The sequence below is a fragment of the Abramis brama genome, assembly GCF_963993115.1.
Source record: "Abramis brama genome assembly, chromosome: 2".
NCBI lineage: Eukaryota > Metazoa > Chordata > Actinopteri > Cypriniformes > Leuciscidae > Abramis > Abramis brama.
The window spans coordinates 14,494,761-14,518,178 of NC_139964.1; the positions used below are offsets into that span (position 1 = coordinate 14,494,761).

The window sequence follows — 23,418 nt, forward strand, 5'->3', positions numbered from 1 at the left end:
TATAAAACGATCCCTTAATTACTTCAGTCACACGTCATCATGGCACTCCTGTCAATCAATCAGGGCTCCTCCCACAAAGCCCTGAATAAAGGCTGTAATATTTACTGTGTCCAAAACACTACAGCCTCTTCTTGTTAGTCTGAATAAGAAAGAAAGAATAAGAAAGAAAGAAAGTGAAAACATTAATATTGAAATATGTCAATAAAAGCATCAACAACATGTGTCAAGAGGTAAGGCTAATAGATTGGGTTTTGTCTCTATCTAGTGGGTATTCTTACTTGCTCGAAGATTTTCATACAGAGACGAGTCCAGTTCGGGTTTACAATCATCAAGTTGAGCAGCCTTTATGAATGAAGACAAAGTAAAAACAGGAGTGTGTTATTTAAATTCCCATATACTTAGTCAATATATATACTGTATGTTCAGACTGACATTGAGCGTTTAATTTCTTTTGACTAAAGGTGAAGAGAGTTTAGTCTTCTGTAGGAAACACTTACAACACTTACCGTTACATTCTCATACACAGGATCACTCAGTTCAACATCATAAGCGTCGCGTCTGTCATGATCAGGTCTGGGATGATTCATCTTTGCCATTAAAGAAAAAAAACAAAAAAACAGAATAAAGAGAAAATAAATAATGTCTATAAACAACTCACTAGAAAAAGTCACTAATTCAGACTTTCACTTTTAGTTACAAATTAATTTAGTAAACTACTGAAAACGCCTCGGTTACGACTGTAACCTCGGTTCCCTGAAGAGGGAACGAGCGTTGCGTCGAGTTTGACGCTATGGGAACGCTTTGCGTGATGACGTCTTGAAGCACATGTAAAATCAGTCCAATGGTGTGGCGGAACGTCAGAGGCGGGTGACGTCACGTACCAGGAAGCTATAAAAGCCGGCCCGAAACAGAAAACGAAAGCTTCGTAAAGTCTGAAGTCGTGTTGACAGGCATGAAGGAGATATGGCAAGGTGACGCAACGCTCGTTCCCTCTTCAGGGAACCGAGGTTACAGTCGTAACCGAGGCGTTCCCTTTCAAGGGAACTCGCGTTGCGTCGAGTTTGACGCTATGGGAACGTCTATACCAACGCCTCCATAGCTACAAATGTCTGTCCTGTGTGAAATCTGGAGAGCAGCACTAGGAAGACAAAACATGAGACCCTGGAGCAGAGTCTAGATCCAGAGAGTAGAACCTGACGAAAGTGTGCGGTGAGGACCAGCCTGCCGCATCACAAACGTCCTGTAACGAAACTCCTGATATAAGGGCCTTAGAGGCCGCCATACTCCTCGTAGAGTGCGACCGGACAGCCAAAGGAGAAGGCTGTCCAGCCGCCTCATAAGCAAGTGAGATAGTCTCAACCACCCACTGCTCATCCTTTGCTTAGACACTGGACCTCCCTTGTTAGGGGAGCAAAAGTCACTTTTACGCCACAGGGCAGCTCTGTGGACATACGCGTCTAACGCCCGAACAGGGCAAAGCAAATTATTAGCCTCCTGGTCCGATTTCGAAAGGAAGGAGGACCTCCAAGTGCCACGAGGGAAACGAGATACCAAAGGGGTCTTTCCCCACAGACATTCCACCCAAAGGAATGTGGTAAGCACCTATGGCCGCCACATAAACCTTTAAGGTGGACGGGGTCAGACCTGCAGTGAACCGGTCCTGCAGGAACTCCAGAACTGTACCAATTGGGCAGTTGACTGGATCCAACCGACGGTCACTACACAAAGAGGTGAATACTCTCCAGTTCAGGGCATAAAGTTTCCTCGTGGAGGGAGCTCTGGACTGTAGAATGGTCTCAACAACCTCAGTTGAGAGACCTGACTCTATGAGCTGGGCCCCCTCAGAGGCCAAGCCCACAGGTTCCACAGTTCTGGGCGGGGGTGAAATATCGAGCCCTCCGCCTGGGACAGAAGGTCCCTCCTGACGGGTAGCTCCAGAGGAGGCCCGTCGAGGAGCGACACAAGATCGGGAAACCATACTCTGCCCGGCCAGCGCGGGGCTATAAGAAGCAGGCAAACCCGGTCCCTGCGAACTCTCTCCAGAACTCCCGGGAGCAGAGCAACTGGGGGAAAAGCGTACAGACGTAGCCTCGGCCACGTCTGCACCATAGCATCCAGTCCAAAGGAGCTGGATGCGTGAGGGAGAACCAAAGTGGACAGTGAGACGTCTCTCGAGACGCAAACAGACCCACTTATAATTTCCATATCAGCTCCACCACCTCGGGGGTGGAGCCACCATTCCCCGGGCCTCGGCCCCTGTCTCGACAGAGTGTCTGCTCCTATATTCTGGACCCCGGGGATGTAGGCTGCCTTGAGTGACAGCAACTTCCCCTGGGACCACAAGAGGATATGGCGTGCCAGCGCAAACCCCCTTGATATAGGCGACTACCGACGTGTTGTCCGTATGTACTACACATGGTGTCCCCTGAGACCTGTGATAAAGCTCCTCAGAGCCCGGAAGACAGCTAACATCTCTAGGCTATCGAATGCCAGGAACGATGATGGTCTTCCCACAGACCTTGAGATGAGCGACCCTCAGGATCGCTCCCCAACCCGTGAGGGAAGCATCCGTCGTTAGCAGTTTGCGACGACAAGGAGCTCCCAGCACTGGGCCCTGGGACAGGAACCAAGGTTTCTTCCACATAACCAAGGCACGTAGGCATCACCGCGTGACCTTGATTGTGCGAAATGGGTTGCCCCTCGGGGAAAAACCCTCTGGTCCTGAGCCACCACTGCAGGGGCCTCATGTGCAGCAGTCCAAAAGGTATCCCGTTGGAAGCTGCTGCCATGAGACCCAACAGTCTCTGGAACTGTTTGACAGTGAGTAGCTGGCCTAGCTTTACACTTCTCACAGCTGCCAGGATCTAAGCGTGGCGATGACAGGCGCGCCTGCATCGACACTGAATCCCAAACCACGCCTAAAAAAGTGGTCCTCTAAAATAGAGAAGCACACTCTTCTTGGCGTTCAGCCGTAACCCCAACTCTTTGATATGGGCGAGAACAACATCTCGATGTTGAACCGCCATCTAATGCGACTGAGCTAAAATCAACCAATCGTCGATGTAGTTCGTGATGCGAATACCCCGGAGGCGCAGAGGCGCCAGAGCTGCATCCACGCATTTGGTGAAAGTGCGGGGTGATAAAGCCAGGCCGAATGGAAGAACTCGATATTGGTATGCTTTGCCCCCGAAAGCAAACCTCAGGAACTTCCAATGACACGGACGGATGGAAATATGCGTCCTTGAGGTCTATCGTGACAAACCAGTCCTCGGACTAATCTGTGGCACGATTGTCTCAATGTTAACATTTTGAACTTGAGCTGCATGACAACTCGAAGACCTAAAATGGGACGCAATCCCCCGTCCTACTTTGGAACTATGAAGTACCGGCTGTAAAACCCGGTTTCCCTGTTGGAGGGAGGTACATACTCTATGGCCCCTTTCTCTAACAGAGTGTTTACTTCCTGTTCCATAACCAGAACCTGCTCGGGGCCCACCATTGTGGGCAGGACCCCCATAAACCGCGGTGGGCGTTACTAGAATTGTATCTAATACCCTTTTTCCACGGTCTGCAGGACCCAACGAGAAACATTTGACAGTAGCTTCCACGCTGTCAAAGATTCTACTAGAGGTACCAGTCTCTCGAGACTGGTTTCTGGATTTTGTTGCTGTTGAGTAGTCGGTTCGTCGCCCTGTAACGGCGCACCGGCAGGGAACGACCAAACAGACTGCTCTAGCACCCTCCTCAGAGGGGGCGGGCATCCCGAGGCCACTACGTTTCCGGGTGGACCTTGAGATATGTGCTCGCCGGAGACCGCTGCGCCCTGTAACGCCGGAGGCGGCAGGGTTGGCAGAACGGTCCCCTGAGGGCACCGAAGAGAGACGGCACCGTATTTTTCTCCTGCTGTTGAGCAGTCGGTTCGTCGCCCTGTAACGGCGCACCGGCAGGGAACGACCAAACAGACTGCTCTAGCACCCTCCTCAGAGGGGGCGGGCATCCCGAGGCCACTACGTTTCCGGGTGGACCTTGAGATATGTGCTCGCCGGAGACCGCTGCGCCCTGTAACGCCGGAGGCGGCAGGGTTGGCAGAACGGTCCCCTGAGGGCACCGAAGAGAGACGGGCACCGTGAAAAGAGGTGTTAACCGCTCTGCTTCGGGGGGACTACCCTCATTTGTCCTGAGCCCTCAGACATCAGGACTTTTTCCCAGCAGCCTTCTTGGCGGTAATAACGGTCCGCAGATCCGTTTTACCCCTCGAAGACTGCTGGGTTTGAGAGCGCCCTCCGTGTCCCCGAGATTTTTGTGGGGGAGCACGGGAGGACACGCTCTGTTTCTGAGTGGCGCGGTGCTCAGCGCTCTTTTTAGAGGAGTGAGGCTGCTCCCGCTCAGCAGCCTCATAGAAAGAACGGCGGGGGAGAAGTTTCTGAAGTGCAGCTGCCTGTTTTGAAGCTTCTTGTGACTTCGCTACAGCACTATTAACTGCGTCTCCAAATAACCCTTGCGTGGATACTGGTGCATCTAAAAGAACATGTTTTTCTTTGTCCTTTATGTCACTTAAGTTAAGCCACAGATGCCTCTCAGTGGCCACCAGGGCTGCCATAGAGCGGCCGATGGATTTAGCCGTCTCCTTGGTGGCCCTGAGAGACAAATCCGTGGCTCTACGCAGTTCAGACACCGTATCAGCACTAATACCCCCGCCCTCCTCAAAATCACCCAATAACTCAGCCTGGTAAGCCTGCATTATGGACATAGTATGTAAACACGCTGCAGCTTGACCGGCGGCGGCATAAGCTTTATGAACCAGGGAAGAAGTAACTTTTACTGGCTTGGATGGAAGTGCAGGAGCCTTCAGAGAAGATGCCGTTGCTGGAGAGAGATAGCTCGCGAGCGTCTCTTCCACCTTCGGCATCTCCCCATAACCATGCTCTTTATAATTGTGAATGGATGAATAGTGTGATGTTTGTGCAGTATACACTCGATATGACACTGGTTTCGCCCACGATCTCCACACCTCGGTGTGGAGATCGGGGAAAAACGGCAGGCTCCTGCGCTGGGGCTGCGCACGAGATGGCAGGAAGCGTTCGTCGAGCTTACTTTTCGAACGAACGTCCTGCCTATCTTCTGGCCACTCAATAGACAGTCTGTCAACAGCTCTAGTAATGACATCGAGCAGTTCCTCAAACGCATGAGACTGAGGTGGCGAATCCTCAGACTCAGCTACAATACTCACAACATCCAACTCCTCAGAGCTGGATAGTTGCAGTACTGGTACCTCTATCGGGGGGGAAGAAACCGCAGCGCGTGCTTCCACACCCTGATAAGAGGCACTGGATCTATCAGACGGATGCTGAGATAAGGCAGAGCCCGTCTCAACATCCACTGATAAATCCATCTGTGAACCCCAGGTCTGAGATCGACGCCGTGCCTCGGCAGCGGCGGGACCCGAGCCCTGGGGAGCGTGGTCGGGATTGAACCGAGCCAAGCGGGATCGGAGCGTACGCAATGGAAGCGCACAGCAATGCACACAGTCACCACCCTCGAGTGCTGACTGGGCATGCTCCTCTCCCAAACAAACAACACAAAGAGTGTGTGTGTCACCTCCCGTTAAATAACGCGGGCAGGGATGGACACACACTCTAAACTGCTGCTCGCTCGCCATACTGAATATATATACAGTGAGGAAAATAAGTATTTGAACACCCTGCTATTTTGCAAGTTCTCCCACTTGGAAATCATGGAGGGGTCTGAAATTGTCATCGTAGGTGCATGTCCACTGTGAGAGACATAATCTAAAAAAAAAAATCCAGAAATCACAATATATGATTTTTTAACTATTTATTTGTATGATACAGCTGCAAATAAGTATTTGAACACCTGTCTATCAGCTAGAATTCTGACCCTCAAAGACCTGTTAGTCTGCCTTTAAAATGTCCACCTCCACTCCATTTATTATCCTAAATTAGATGCACCTGTTTGAGGTCGTTAGCTGCATAAAGACACCTGTCCACCCCATACAATCAGTAAGAATCCAACTACTAACATGGCCAAGACCAAAGAGCTGTCCAAAGACACTAGAGACAAAATTGTACACCTCCACAAGGCTGGAAAGGGCTACGGGGAAATTGCCAAGCAGCTTGAAAAAAGGTCCACTGTTGGAGCAATCATTAGAAAATGGAAGAAGCTAAACATGACTGTCAATCTCCCTCGGACTGGGGCTCCATGCAAGATCTCACCTCGTGGGGTCTCAATGATCCTAAGAAAGGTGAGAAATCAGCCCAGAACTACACGGGAGGAGCTGGTAAATGACCTGAAAAGAGCTGGGACCACCGTTTCCAAGGTTACTGTTGGTAATACACTAAGACGTCATGGTTTGAAATCATGCATGGCACGGAAGGTTCCCCTGCTTAAACCAGCATATGTCAAGGCCCGTCTTAAGTTTGCCAATGACCATTTGGATGATCCAGAGGAGTCATGGGAGAAAGTCATGTGGTCAGATGAGACCAAAATAGAACTTTTTGGTCATAATTCCACTAAACGTGTTTGGAGGAAGAAGAATGATGAGTACCATCCCAAGAACACCATCCCTACTGTGAAGCATGGGGGTGGTAGCATCATGCTTTGGGGGTGTTTTTCTGCACATGGGACAGGGCGACTGCACTGTATTAAGGAGAGGATGACCGGGGCCATGTAATGCGAGATTTTGGGGAACAACCTCCTTCCCTCAGTTAGAGCATTGAAGATGGGTCGAGGCTGGGTCTTCCAACATGACAATGACCCGAAGCACATAGCCAGGATAACCAAGGAGTGGCTCTGTAAGAAGCATATCAAGGTTCTGGCGTGGCCTAGCCAGTCTCCAGACCTAAACCCAATAGAGAATCTTTGGAGGGAGCTCAAACTCCGTGTTTCTCAGCAACAGCCCAGAAACCTGACTGATCTAGAGAAGATCTGTGTGGAGGAGTGGGCCAAAATCCCTCCTGCAGTGTGTGCAAACCTGGTGAAAAACTACAGGAAACGTTTGACCTCTGTAATTGCAAACAAAGGCTACTGTACCAAATATTAACATTGATTTTCTCAGGTGTTCAAATACTTATTTGCAGCTGTATCATACAAATAAATAGTTAAAAAATCATACATTGTGATTTCTGGATTTTTTTTTTTTAGATTATGTCTCTCACAGTGGACATGCACCTACGATGACAATTTCAGACCCCTCCATGATTTCTAAGTGGGAGAACTTGCAAAATAGCAGGGTGTTCAAATACTTATTTTCTTCACTGTATATATGATATAGACAGACAACACCAAATATACAGACAGATTTCACACAGAGCGCAACTGAAGACTCAGAAAGCTTTCGTTTTCTGTTTCGGGCCGGCTTTTATAGCTTCCTGGTACGTGACGTCACCCGCCTCTGACGTTCCGCCACACCATTGGACTGATTTTACATGTGCTTCAAGACGTCATCACGCAAAGCGTTCCCATAGCGTCAAACTCGACGCAACGCGAGTTCCCTTGAAAGGGAACCAAATATTTTTTTCTCACCTGATACTCCTGTGTGTCATTTCTCTGTTTCAAACACCTGGTTCCCCTTTAAAGACAATGATTTGAAACAATTACAACCAATCAGAACCTATTTGATGATTAATACACAGATATGATTTGAACTAATGGTATTTCTCTAGGACGTGGCACTGCCACTTTGAATGTGATGAAATCTGGTCTATCTTCAGGATTTACTGCAGTAATGATGTGAGCTTCAGATTTCATTATTCATTAACTAACTGAGTAGCTGTCAGTGTGGAAAGATAGGATGGGAAATTTTGCCTCAGTTCATGTTCATCATGACGTCTCACTGAATTCACAACTTTCTAACTCAGTCATTCATTCACACACACGAGAGAGTTCCACAGACACACATCTTACCAAATCACTAAAATCGAAATGATCACTGCAGCTCCACAAACCCCTCCAATGGATATGTATAATATCACCAGACGTCCTGCGACTGAGACAAAAGAGTAAAACTGAACAGATTCATTTGAGCCACTATAGAAAGAGTAATGTAAGTATATGAGCCGATCTCTACCTTTAACAGTGACAGTTACAGCGTCTGATCTCTGAGATCCATGTTGATTGTGAGCCTGACAGTAGAAGTGTCCACTCTGTAGTGCACTGAAACTCTGTCCAGATCCAACAGCTGAGGTTTCATTCTCCTTAAACCAGCTGAAGTTCAGAGCAGGAGGGTTTGAGTCACTGATGCAGTTCAGAGTCACTGAATCTCCCTCCACTATTACACCAGATCCATTTATCAACACTGAGACGCTCCTGGGTGGGTCTAATAACAATCACCAAATTATTTAAAATGAACCAAATTATCTAATATGAACCAAATTAATCAAAACAGGGAATTAGCATCTAATGTTTTATAATAAACTCACACATGACGTTTAAAGTGACATTATCAGAGTATTTCTCTCCATGTTCATTGATGGACTTGCACTTGTATTCTCCACTGTCATCAGAGCTGATCTTTGAGATGTTGTAGATTCTTCCAGATCCTACAAAAGTTCTTCCTTTAAACCAGCTGATTTCTGCAGGAGGGTTTGAGTCACTGATGCAGTTCAGAGTCACTGAATCTCCCTCCACTATTACACCAGATGGACTGATGGACACTGAGACGCTCTTTGGAGGATCTAACACAGGACAAAACATAAAACCTTAAATCATCTAATTCAAACACAATCTCCTAATTTTAAGAGAACTAATGAATCTGTACTCACACATGACATTGAGCTGAACAGCAGGAGAGATGTGAGTGTGTCCGTCTACAGCACAGCTATATCTGCCTGAATCCTCTCTTCTGACTGACTGCAGCAGGAGTTCATTGTTTCTGTCTCTTCTCTCAGTTAATGGCTGTGAGTTTCTGTACCAGATGAATGTTGCTCTGTCAGTCAGAGCGCAGCTGCTTTTACATCTCAGAGTGACTGAATCTCCCTCTGTCACTCTCTCAGGAGACTCCACCTGAAGATCTGAACACAACACACACATTATATCATAGTATAATTATAGTGCTGCTGTCTACACTGATTATTATTCAACATAATGCACAGAAGAAGAGATAAACCTCATCAAAGTCACCTGTGACATTAAGAGTCACTCCTGGATAACCAATATATTTTCCATCTTTATCAGTGATGAATCTGAAACAGTACATGTGTGAATCCTTCAGTGTCACATGACTCAGTCTGACGGTGCAGTTCTGCTGTTTATCTCCCAGATACTGAAGCCTCTGACTGTATTCAGGGTCATTAGACAGATCTAGAGGCTCTTCACCCTTTATAGACTCGTTGGTCCAGAACACTCTCATGATCTGATGTCCAGTAGGGTATTTATAAGTGCATCTCATTATCACTGTTGAGTCCTTGAGTGCACAGATGTGTGAGGGACTGTAACTCACACTCCAATCATCACTAGAAACCCCTGAAACACAGAATTGATCCTGAACAATTTAGCAGCAGCTTGTGCATATAAAATTGCAGTATCAAATTTATCTTGAGTGTTTCTGAAGTGTTGCATTGACTAACCATGAATCATGAGAAGAACGATCAGAGGAAGAGGAGGAGCCATTCTGACTGATGTCACTATCAACACCTACAACAAATATACAGTGGCTTATTTTTCAGCTTTAAAAGGCCAGTTACATAAATATAGCCATTATGATAAGACAGTGTCTTAACATCTAGTATGATAGATCAGATCAGTCAGTCACACTTTTCGGTATCAGATTAGTCCAATCATGGCCGTAGCCAGCTATGAGGTCACCGAGGTCTGGACCTCGGTCATTTTTTTATATTCAAAAATAAAATTTCAAGCTTTCTGAAAGACTAATTAGCCGTTTAAACCGCGTCATATGTGTGTTTGCAATTCATGTCGCTGAGAGAAGGAACAGTGAACGGGGCTTGAGAGCGCGTTGTGAGTGAGGGCGCGGGTGCAGCCTCCATGTTTCCAGATCCACCTATACGTCTTTTTGGACTCGTTTTTCCCATTTATTGTGACACTTTAGGACGTTAATAAAGTGGGGAGTTGAATGTTAGGGCTAGTGATATATTAATTTTCTTTTCCAAAACACAAGCTTTGAACTTATTTCTCATTATTATTATTTTTTGTTTTTTTAATGTTTTTCGTGGCATTAATAAAAAAGAAGAAGCTTAGACAAACTGTAGGCTAATTGCTGACAGGAAGATATCACATTCGGTAAGACAAACGCAATGATCATCGTGATTATCTGTAAGAAATGTATTCAAAAACAATAGCATAATACAGATCTGTATCATTATTCTAACGTTATTTGCAACTTGTTACGAAATAAAACGTCTCTCACCTAAAAAAACGTACTTTGTTCCTGTCCGGTCAGTCTCGTTGCGCGTCCTCTTCAATTACACGCGCAAATGCGGCAAAGCGCTTTATGTCACTTTATTATAAATAAAGCGCAAAAGAGACTACAAGCATGATGCAACAACATCGTAGTTGATGTCAATTTGTAAGTCATGAAATTACCAAAAAGTGCCAATAAATTCCGCAACTTACTTCATGTTTGGAATGATTTACATGCAGGTTTATGTTCATTCAATTTTCATTCTATTCATCAGGATCAGTGGTCATGTTCATTAACAGCTCATGTTAGTAGGCTATTGTGTATTTACCATGGTTACTGTTGTTTCCTTAACCCCAAAATGCCACTTTATTTTCACTGTGTTTTTGCACTATATTTCTAAATGACTGTGGTCTGACATACCAACTTATTTGTAAACTATTTTGGAACTGCTATTTAATAGCCTTATACTTTATTCATCATCAGTAGGCCTATGTGTCATATTCTTATTATATACAGTGTATATATATATATATATATATATATATATATATATATATATATATATACACTCACCTAAAGGATTATTAGGAACACCTGTTCAATTTCTCATTAATGCAATTATCTAATCAACCAATCACATGGCAGTTGCTTCAGTGCATTTAGGGGTGTGGTCCTGGTCAAGACAATCTCCTGAACTCCAAACTGAATGTCAGAATGGGAAAGAAAGGTGATTTAAGCAATTTTGAGCGTGGCATGGTTGTTGGTGCCAGACGGGCCGGTCTGAGTATTTGACAATCTGCTCAGTTACTGGGATTTTCACGCACAACCATTTCTCGGGTTTACAAAGAATGGTGTGAAAAGGGAAAAACATCCAGTATGCGGCAGTCCTGTGGGCGAAAATGCCTTGTTGATGCTAGAGGTCAGAGGAGAATGGGCCGACTGATTCAAGCTGATAGAAGAGCAACTTTGACTGAAATAACCACTCGTTACAACCGAGGTATGCAGCAAAGCATTTGTGAAGCCACAACACGCACAACCTTGAGGCGGATGGGCTACAACAGCAGAAGACCCCACCGGGTACCACTCATCTCCACTACAAATAGGAAAAAGAGGCTACAATTTGCACGAGCTCACCAAAATTGGACAGTTGAAGACTGGAAAAATGTTGCCTGGTCTGATGAGTCTCGATTTCTGTTGAGACATTCAGATGGTAGAGTCAGAATTTGGCGTAAACAGAATGAGAACATGGATCCATCATGCCTTGTTACCTCTGTGCAGGCTGGTGGTGGTGGTGTAATGGTGTGGGGGATGTTTTCTTGGCACACTTTAGGCCCCTTAGTGCCAATTGGGCATCGTTTAAATGCCACGGCCTACCTGAGCATTGTTTCTGACCATGTCCATCCCTTTATGACCACCATGTACCCATCCTCTGATGGCTACTTCCAGCAGGATAATGCACCATGTCACAAAGCTCGAATCATTTCAAATTGGTTTCTTGAACATGACAATGAGTTCACTGTACTAAAATGGCCCCCACAGTCACCAGATCTCAACCCAATAGAGCATCTTTGGGATGTGGTGGAACGGGAGCTTCGTGCCCTGGATGTGCATCCCACAAATCTCCATCAACTGCAAGATGCTATCCTATCCTAAATGGGCCAACATTTCTAAAGAATGCTTTCAGAACCTTGTTGAATCAATGCCACGTAGAATTAAGGCAGTTCTGAAGGCGAAAGGGGGTCAAACACAGTATTAGTATGGTGTTCCTAATAATCCTTTAGGTGAGTGTATATATATGCACAAAATTTCAAATTTTGTATGTATGCAATTAGTTATCATATTGTATTTTCAGAAAGGTTTGGAATATTTTTCCTCTCCCCAAATTTGTCACTACCGAAACACAATAATAAATAATTTAATAAGGCTTATGACCTATTCATATTTTGTTTACATCTACCTTCTTTGCTATTTAAAAAAAAAAAGTTTTCACAGGTAAATCAATAATAATTACAATTTTGACAATATTTCAAGTGTACTTTATAAGATTTGTTGTATTTTGAATCCAATCTTTCGTTGTAAAAGGAATTGTTAATCATACTGATTTCAAAGTTAAGGATTCATTAGTTTGAATAAACATTGAACCAAACATACTAACATCTTAGTTGATAATTCAATATACTTTATTTTTAGACAAAACATCCACGTTCCGGTCGTGAAGGCACATTTTCGGTAATGACAGTAATGTTTTTTAGCAATTACAGAATTTTAACTCTCATACTAAAACACTAGTAAAACATACTAAGATACTAATGATTTGCATAACTGTACAAAAAATTTTATTTCCCCCAAATAAATGATTATGTGTTCCCTTTTGTCACTACCAAAACAATGATGACATGTTTGGGTCATGACTGTTCGGGACAGCCACCTCCCAATTGAAAGTACCCAATAAATTATGATTTTATATATATTAATCTTACTGATATTTTAAATATTATTGTGGGATTCAATAGATAATAGAAGGATCTTTGTAAACATCTAAGATTTGAATACTTAAATGCCTTTTAAATGTGTTTTTTGGTTGTGGGACAGCAGTGTGCACCAATTCTGTACTTATCCATATAGCAATGTTTACTATGGAAATCTATTACAGTAATCGGTATTGTTACATAACAAATTGTGATGCAATACAGAAGGTCTAAATTATCAATGTTTATCCTCCAAAACAGACAGAACAGAGAGAGTGTAGAATGGCAAAAATGGCAAAAAAAAAAAAAGTGCTCTTCTCCCTTTTCCCAATACACATGAGATGTAAAATGTATAGCCTAACATAAAGGTCTCTAGCGTTATATTTTGGCAACAAACTAAAATCGAAACCGTGATGGTTTTGTGCTTTATAAAACAGCACAAGACTTTAATTAAGTATCCTATATAGGCATTATGTTTGTGCTGCGTGATTTAAAGAAAAGTGCGCACTTTGCTCATGCGATCAAAGGGTTTATTTCTTGCAAGTAAAGACATAGGACAAAAGTATTGTAATTTTCCTATAGTGTAATGTAAAATATACTTTTGAAATATTCATTTTCATTTATTAGGCTATATGGATTTTATATAGGAATAATTATATAAATCATTATTATACTAATTGTTTGGCATACTAAAACACCAGTGATAATGTATTGTAGACTGAAACTCTATATCATAACTAAAAAATATGTTTGAGCCCCTTCAATGTCCAGGTACAAGTCAATGTTTTTTCTTTGTGCACAGTTCATTGGTTGAAGCCCGTTGAAGCTCTTAATTTTGAGCTCTCAAAGAGCACCAGATTGATGCATTTAACCTTAAAATGTACAAACTTTTCTTGCGGGGGAGCATGTCCCCGAACCCCCCTAGAGGGACAGAGGTCCACCCATCATAGTTTTATAAAATCCTATGAAAAAGAACAATCATTTATGAACTTTACTCCAGCATAGTACAACAAAGTTCCTTTTAAGTCAGTTAACTAAAACTGTTAATGCAAAATTTAAATATCCTTAGACAAACTATACATTTGGTCTGCCTAAGGGGGGGCCTACAAGACATTATGCCCAGGGGCCTCTGAATTCTAAATCCGGCCCTGCACCTCACCCCGGAGCCCGGACCTCACTAATTTTCAAACCCTGGTTACGGCCTTGAGTCCAATGTATGTTTCTATGTAACTGACGTAAAGTTATGAACAGTTTTAAAGAAAAAAATGTGATGACTAACTTGTAAGACTAGTCCTGGCGGTTTATGCAAGTCTTGTCGTTTCTGTCTCATTGTTACACATTAAGAACTACAAACACCTGTGTCTTGTTGCAGTAATTGGACTGGAGAAACGGATAAAAGCCACTGGGAAACTGGGAGATTCTGAGAGAGAGTGGACTGAGGAGTCGTGCGCTGATCGTGAGCATTTCTTTCAAAATGACCAAAGAGTTTCAATATTTTTCCTATTTAAAACTTGACTCTTCTGTAGTTAAACCGTGTACTAAGATCGGCGGAAAATGAAAAGTTACGATTTTCTAAGCCTATATGGCTAGGAACTACTCTCATTCCGGCGTAATAATCAAGGAACTGTGCGGCCGTACCATGAGTCCAGCAGGCGTAATGATATGACGCAACTTTTCATTTTCCGTCGATCTTAGTACACGGTTTAACTACAGAAGAGTCACGTTTTAAATAGGAAAAATATTGAAACTCTTTGGTCATTTTGAAAGAAATGCTACTGGGCTCGTCAGAATCAATGATCTATGCTAAGCTATGCTAAAAGTGGTACCGTCAGACCCGGAGTTCGGCTGAATGGATTCTAAATCGGTAAAACTCAACTGTTTAACTCTGGGAGAGTTGTAAAATGAGCATATTTCCGAAAAAAGTGGATCCCTTTAAGATATTTGACTAAACAGTTATAAAATCATGCTCTTACCTGTTTCACCAACACCAGTGACCAGTGACAGCACTACGAATGATCAGGATGAAACCAGTATTGGGGTTTTCACACTCTGAATGACACGTGATTAACACCTTATACTTTCACATGAGCTTATGACACTTCACCTAGTGCAGATCGAGCAGAGGAAGAGTTTTAACAGACAACATTAGACTAAAGGCATACACATTAAACTGAGAGCAACTTTACATCAGTCCATGAAGATGCTCATGTAACAAAGTTTTCAAACTTGGGAATATCTATCTTTAATCAGTTGCATATAGATAGTAATGACAAGGAACCTGTTCTTAAGAAACAGAGAAAATAATTGCTTTAATAACTGTACTTTAATTTGCATATGCAGACCAACTATCCTATAACACTGGAAGGTATTGCAGTAGCAGTGACGTCAAAACACACATTTCATCGCTAGCATCACCAACTGTGCACCTGATAAACCTCCAATTTACTGATTAATAGCAATCTGGAAGTTAAATAAAGAACTTTAAACACGCTGATGAAGCAGAATTGATTCATCTGAATGTTTTTATCATGATAACTATTACGTTTTTTAATGTGTCAGTTGCCTTGTCCTTCTTGAATGCATCTCATGTCTCTATGTAACGGGTGTATTATTTTGAAAGGAGCTTATTTTTGCGTGTGCTGTGAATGCAGAGGTATGCAGAGCGCGTGGTATGAGTGTGTGATGCACACAGAAGGGAGTGCAGTGTCGTGATCGAGAAGCTCGTTCGATAAAGTTGTTTCAATGGAAGATTATCGAGGCTTGAGTTGAATAAAGGACGACAGCACTAAGTGAGAGTGTGAACAGTGACCCATGTTTCATATTGAAGAAGATATTTTTTCCAGTTTTGTTTCCGGTGGTATGTGTTGGCTGTTAGAATGACACAGTAACATATGTGAAGACCACGGAAGCAGTGAGTACGTTTAAAGTGCAAACCCCGCTTGATTTTTTTCATTAAGAGACATTGTCACATGTCTTCTTGCTGTATTTTGCACTTCTCGTGTTTTGATCGAAAAGCATCACCAAGAGTTAAGTTAAACGGGACTGTTCGTGTGTAATTGAGTTATCCCGCACGTGTCAGAGCACGTGAGACTGAGATCGCTGTACAGTGCACTTAAACGTACAGTATGGAATCTTTTTAGCCGCTAGGGGTCGCTAACCTCTTACAATAACAAAGGCGTAGTTTGATGACGCAACATTTGCTAAGAATTATGGATCTTGTCGTCAACATCAAGCTGACCGATCTAATAAAGTTTATGGATGACTGAATACATCAATGCTTTTATCATGACTGTGATATGAAGCAGTTCAGGATTGCTAAGAGACAGCTATCAGCTCCACAAGCGACGCGAGTCCCGGGGATATAAAAGCAATATGGACATTTCATTCTACCGAACTACACGCAAGTGCAGAATTACAACTCACAGGTCAGTTTATTAGACAAATTAAACTTGGGAGGTAACGCAGCGTTGTTTCACTTGGTCTAACATTACACTAGCACACTAAACTGCATTTAAATGTGTTGAAATGTATGTGTTAGTTTGTCTGTATGAGACTAGCAGTGAGCTAGATCAACATTAGAATAACATACAGATCGTATTCTGACATTTTATCATTGTTGAACTATATAACATTGATTAGTTTTATGTAAATGTGCTCACCTGTTTAATAAAGTACATGTAGAAGCGGTCGAAGTCTCGGACGTGGAGCTCTCGTTTATATACTGTCTATGGGAGCTCTCGGCATCTCGAAAACACCGCGCTGATATTGATTCTCGTTTTAGTTCTCCTTTTTTTATCCAAAGTCTGCTTGCCATGGTCCATAATGTTTGAACGAAACAACAACAGCGTGCAGATAGATATTGCGAACTACATTGTCCAAGTCTGTCACCTTGGTTACGATCAGAGGGCTCTGGTTCATAGCTCTGGTTACCATGGCAGTATGAGTGGAAACCAGGGACAACGCGGATATGACGCCATTGACGGCGACAAAACGGAAATAAAGAAACGTGGTGTGTCTTCGAATTAAATTAAAATTTCTCCTGGTTTGAAAGGTGGGATAATGTAAGTACACAACTAAAAAATATATATAACATAGATATAGTATAATATATATAATTTTATGTAGTTTGATCTATTTTTTTCTCTCTAGCAATCTCTAAGTGTAATGGTCTTTAATATTTCTTATGCTGTTATTCTTGATTTATTGAATGACAGAAAAGTGTGGAATTTTACACTAGAGTCTTATTTTTTTCTGCCTTTTATTGGAAACATGAACAATACAGATACTCACGGTCAAAAACATTAATAATCTCAATGAAGTAAGATTCATACATGATTAAAAAGCATAAAGAGAAACACACAACCTAGTGATTACACAGTTTTACATAAATCATTAACCGTTTACTTTCATTATCACACATCCTTCTATAAAACGATCCCTTAATTACTTCAGTCACACGTCATCATGGCACTCCTGTCAATCAATCAGGGCTCCTCCCACAAAGAGATGAATAAAGGCTGTAATATTTACTGTGTCCAAAACACTACAGCCTCTTCTTGTTAGTCTGAATAAGAAAGAAAGAATAAGAAAGAAAGAAAGTGAAAACATTAATATTGAAATATGTCAATAAAAGCATCAACAACATGTGTCAAGAGGAAAGGCTAATAGATTGGGTTTTGTCTCTATCTAGTGGGTATTCTTACTTGCTCGAAGATTTTCATACAGAGACGAGTCCAGTTCGGGTTTACAATCATCAAGTTGAGGAGCCTTTATGAATGAAGACAAAGTAAAAACAGGAGTGTGTTATTTAAATCTCCATATACTTAGTCAATATAGATACTGTATGTTCACACTGACATTGAGCATTTAATTTATTTTGGCTAAAGGTGAAGAGAGTTTAGACTTTTGTAGGAAACACTTACAACACTTACCGTTACATTCTCATACACAGGATCACTCAGTTCAACATCATAAGCGTCGCGTCTGTCATGATCAGGTCTGGGATGATTCATCTTTGCCATTAAAAAAAAAAAAAAAAACAGAATAAAGAGAAAATAAATAATGTCTATAAACAACTCACTAGAAAAAGTCACTAATTCAGACTTTCACTTTTAGTTACAAATTAATTTAGTAAACTACTGAAAACCAAATATTTTTTTCTCACCTGAGACTCCTGTGTGTCATTTCTCTGTTTCAAACACCTGGTTCCCCTTTAAAGACAATGATTTGAAACAATTACAACCAATCAGAACCTATTTGATGATTAATACACAGATATGATTTGAAAGGTATTTCTCTAGGACGTGGCACTGCCACTTTGAATGTGATGAAATCTGGTCCATCTTCAGGATTTACTGCAGTAATGATGTGAGCTTCAGATTTCATTATTCAATAACTAACTGAGTAGCTGTCAGTGTGGAAAGATAGGATTGGAAATTTTGCCTCAGTTCATGTTCATCATGACGTCTCACTGAATTCACAACTTTCTAACTCAGTCATTCATTCACACACACGAGAGAGTACCACAGACACACATCTTACCAAATCACTAACATCGTAATGATCACTGCAGCTCCACAAACCCCTCCAATGGATATGTATAATATCACCAGACGTCCTGCAACTGAGACAAAAGAGTAAAACATCTGAACAGATTCATTTGAATCACTATAGAAAGAGTAATGTAAGTATATGAGCCGCTCTACCTTTAACAGTGACAGTTACAGCGTCTGATCTCTGAGATCCATGTTGATTGTGAGCCTGACAGTAGAAGAGTCCACTCTGTAGTGCACTGAAACTCTGTCCAGATCCAACAGCTGAGGTTTCATTCTCCTTAAACCAGCTGAAGTTCAGAGCAGGAGGGTTTGAGTCACTGATGCAGTTCAGAGTCACTGAATCTCCCTCCTCTATTACACCAGATCCACTCATCAACACTGAGACGTTCTTTGGAGGATCTAAAGACAAAAATTAAAATTCATAACAAATACTAGAAAATTATGAATTTGAAGTTTTTTAACAATATGTAGGTGATTATTAACTTACACATGATGTTTAAAGTCACAGCATCTGAGTATTTCTCTCCATGCTCATTTCTGTACTTGCACTTGTATTCTCCACTGTCATCAGAGCTGATCTTTGAGATGCTGTAGATTCTTCCAAATCCTACAAAAGTTCTTCCTTTAAACCAGCTGATTTCTGCAGGAGGGTTTGAGTCACTGATGCAGTTCAGAGTCACTGAATCTCCCTCCACTATTACACCAGATGGACTGATGGACACTGAGACGCTCTTTGGAGGATCTAACACAGGACAAAACATAAAACCTTAAATCATCTAATTCAAACACAATCTCCTAATTTTCTAATCTAGTGCTGCTGTCTACACTGATTATTATTCAACATAATGCACAGAAGAAGAGATAAACCTCATCAAAGTCACCTGTGACATTAAGAGTCACTCCTGGATAACCAATATATTTTCCATCTTTATCAGTGATGAATCTGAAACAGTACATGTGTGAATCCTTCAGTGTCACATGACTCAGTCTGATGGTGCAGTTCTGCTGTTTATCTCCCAGATACTGAAGCCTCTGACTGTATTCAGGGTCCTCAGACAGATCTAGAGGCTCTTCACCCTTTATAGACTCGTTGGTCCAGAACACTCTCATGATCTGATGTCCAGTAGGGTATTTATAAGTGCATCTCATTATCACTGTTGAGTCCTTTAGTGCACAGATGTGTGAGGGACTGTAACTCACACCCCAATCATCACTAGAAACCCCTGAAACACAGAATTGATCCTGAACAATTTAGCAGCAGCTTGTGCATATAAAATTGCAGTATCAAATTTATCTTGAGTGTTTCTGAAGTGTTGCATTGACTAACCATGAATCATGAGAAGAACGATCAGAGGAAGAGGAGGAGCCATTCTGACTGATGTCACTATCAACACCTACAACAAATGTACAGTGGCTTATTTTTCAGCTTTAAAGGGCCAGTTACATAAATATAGCCATTATGATAAGACAGTGTCTTAAGATCTAGTATGATAGATCAGATCAGTCAGTCACACTTTTCGGTATCAGATTAGTCCAATGTACGTTTTTATGTAACTGACGTAAAGTTATGAACAGTTTTAAAGAAAAAAATGTGATGACTAACTTGTAAGACTAGTCCTGGCGGTTTATGCAAGTCTTGTCGTTTCTGTCTCATTGTTACACATTAAGTTTTTCATATTCTCATTGCATTAGATGTTTCATCAAATATATTATACAGTGTATATGTCTGTGGCGAGGGAGGTGTGGTTCAGTGAAGTCTGCAGCGGGATAGAGAGACAGGAGACGAGCGGTGAGAAAGCAGGTCAAGTGCAAAACTACAAACACCTGTGTCTTGTTGCAGTAATTGGACTGGAGAAACGGATAAAAGCCACTGGGAAACTGGGAGATTCTGAGAGAGAGTGGACTGAGGAGTCGTGCGCTGATTAATTTTGTGTGGCGCATTCGCACGGGATGAGCGAAGCCTGTGATTTTACTCGAATTTACTGACTTATCTCCTGGATATGATGTCAGTAGGCTATTGCTTGAAAATGTATTGTTGTTATTATAGGTCTAACTGTAGGATATATCATAAACACAAGAATGTTCCTCACCGCATGCTACTATACATGTCATCCATCTCCATCTAATCATTCTTTTTGTTTTTGCTCTTCTGATGGTTTTCAGCTTTCTCTTTCTGCAAATTGTATAGTTGTATCGTATCATGGTGTACAGTGATATGACCCAGCACCCAAAATACTATCAAAACACTCCAACGCAGCCTCTTCACGAAAGATGGATAAAAAAGCGCACAGGAAACAAAAACCTTGAAAAAATTATAAACGACCCTGCCAAATCACAGAGATGCTGATTCACACAGGACTAATATCATCACAGGACCTCGGTGTTCAGCGAAATATGGTCGGTCATTTGCGGGGGAATTTTTACTTTACAAATTACAGACATGGCCGATTCGCACGGGATTAAGATCACAGACAACCTCTGCAATTATTACAAATGACTAGAGGTCACCAGGTAATACTTATCCAGTGGCATTATTGCGTTAATTGCAGTAATTGTCATAATTGTCATGGAGAAAAGCCACTGGGAAACTGGGAGATTCTGAGAGAGAGTGGGCTGAGGACTCGTGCGCTGTGTCTGTTCCAGACCAGACTTTATGCTACTTTGATCTACTGAGAAATGTATGTAAGCTCAGAGAACATGTGTTTGTTTTTGGTTTATTTTAAACTAATAATAGCACTAGCCTCAGCCTATTCTTGGACCTACAGATGAAGCCACTAGCTCAACATAAACCCCCTGTATCTTGACTATAGCTGCGAATGCACATGTACAAGTGTGTGGGTTACCTAATGTAGCATCAGTGACCTTATCTTCCTTTTCTTATGAAAATTGAGCAACATCTATTTTGAGATTGAACCGAGAACTAAAAGAGAAATACACTCTAGTTCTTAGCTTAAAGTCAAACAGAAATCAATGAAATTCTTTATTTATGCAAGAAAATGACAGCAACCATCATTTTTGACTTGTGATTTTAAACCATTTAGTTACTGAGACACAGCCCTGTGACAACTAGCCCCAACCCTCCCCCATAAAACCCCCACACTTAAAGGGATACTCCACTTTTTTCGGAAATATGCACATTTTACAACTCTCCCAGAGTTAAACAGTTGAGTCTTACCGTTTTAGAATCCATTCAGCCAAACTCCGGGTCTGGCGGTACCACTTTTAGCATAGATTAGCATAGATCATTGATTCTGACGAGCCCAGTAGCATTTCTTTCAAAATGACCAAAGAGTTTCAATATTTTTCCTATTTAAAACTTGACTCTTCTGTAGTTAAACCGTTTACTAAGATCGGCGGAAAATGAAAAGTTACGATTTTCTAAGCCTATATGGCTAGGAACTTCTCTCATTCCGGCGTAATAATCAAGGAACTGTGCGGCCGTACCATGAGTCCAGCAGGCGTAATGATATGACGCAACTTTTCATTTTCCGTCGATCTTAGTACACGGTTTAACTACAGAAGAGTCAAGTTTTAAATAGGAAAAATATTGAAACTCTTTGGTCAATTTGAAAGAAATGCTACTGGGCTCGTCCGATTCAATGATCTATGCTAAGCTATGCTAAAAGTGGTACTGTCAGACCCGGAGTTCGGCTGAATGGATTCTAAAACGGTAAAACTCAACTGTTTAACTCTGGGAGAGTTGTAAAATGAGCATATTTCCGAAAAAAGTGGATCCCTTTAAGATATTTGACTAAACAGTTATAAAATCATGCTCTTACCTGTTTCACCAACACCAGTGACCAGTGACAGCACTACGAATGATCAGGATGAAACCAGTATTGGGGTTTTCACACTCTGAATGACACGTGATTAACACCTTATACTTTCACATGAGCTTATGACACTTCACCTAGTGCAGATCAACCAGAGGAAGAGATTTAACAGACAACATTAGACTAAAGGCATACACATTAAACAGAGCAACTTTACATCAGTCCATGAAGATGCTCATGTAACAAAGTTTTCAAACTTGGGAATATCTATCTTTAATCAGTTGCATATAGATAGTAATGACAAGGAACCTGTTCTTAAGAAACAGAGAAAATAATTGCATTAATAACTGTACTTTAATTTGCATATGCAGACCAACTATCCTATAACACTGGAAGGTATTGCAGTAGCAGTGACGTCAAAACACACATTTCATCGCTAGCATCACCAACTGTGCACCTGATAAACCTCCAATTTACTGATTAATAGCAATCTGGAAGTTAAATAAAGAACTTTAAACACGCTGATGAAGCAGAATTGATTCATCTCAATGTTTTTATCATGATAACTATTACGTTTTTTAATGTGTCAGTTGCCTTGTCCTTTTGAATGCATCTCATGTCATGTAACGGGTGTATTATTTTGAAAGGAGCTTATTTTTGGGATACTCTTATTTTGGTGAGCGGTCCGCTTTTTGCGTGTGCTGTGAATGCAGCGGGCAGAGATGAAGAAGAGCGTGTGGTATGAGCATAGACATCATATAGGTAGACGCCCTATCGACCGCTACTGCCTATTGGCACGGACGAGCCGTGGGGCCGCCATCTTAAACCGGTCAACCGCTCCGCTCAGTGTAATCTGTTTGGCAGGAGTCAGCACATTTAATTAATCATATCTCACTGAATACCGAACCGATTTTCACGCATTTTTTTTTGCTGCAAAGGTCATACATGTAGCTATGATACAGGACACATTGCATATTTTATTTACAAAATACAACCAATAGTACGGTAATGTTAAATGTTAAATCTTACTAGTGAAAAGTAATCCCCGAGCGATGGTCCGCCGATTTGAGCAGGAATATGCTGCACAGTGCTCTGGCGTCTACTGCTGCTATGCAACGCAAATAGGAGTATGACCGGTTTAAGATGGCGGCCGCATTTCTTTCGCCCAGCGGCCAATAGGGCGTCTAGCTCTATATGATGTCTATGGGTATGAGTGTGTGATGCACACAGAAGGGAGTGCAGTGTCG

The 23,418-nt window shown here is 42.0% G+C and overlaps 1 protein-coding gene across 1 annotated transcript in view; it reads right to left on the reverse strand.

The window, feature by feature from the left end:
• Positions 1-23,418, reverse strand: part of LOC311077711 (B-cell receptor CD22-like) — a 65,163-nt gene continuing 41,745 nt past the window's right edge. The window contains exons 5-11 of the mRNA XM_084106314.1: positions 18,886-19,140; positions 18,549-18,797; positions 18,385-18,466; positions 7,543-7,588; positions 507-587; positions 279-342; positions 1-139 (exon numbers count right to left, since the gene is read on the reverse strand). Of these exons, the coding sequence (XP_083962440.1) occupies positions 135-139; positions 279-342; positions 507-587; positions 7,543-7,588; positions 18,385-18,466; positions 18,549-18,797; positions 18,886-19,140 (782 nt within the window). The 3' untranslated portion in view covers positions 1-134. The remainder of the gene's footprint in view (positions 140-278; positions 343-506; positions 588-7,542; positions 7,589-18,384; positions 18,467-18,548; positions 18,798-18,885; positions 19,141-23,418) is intronic.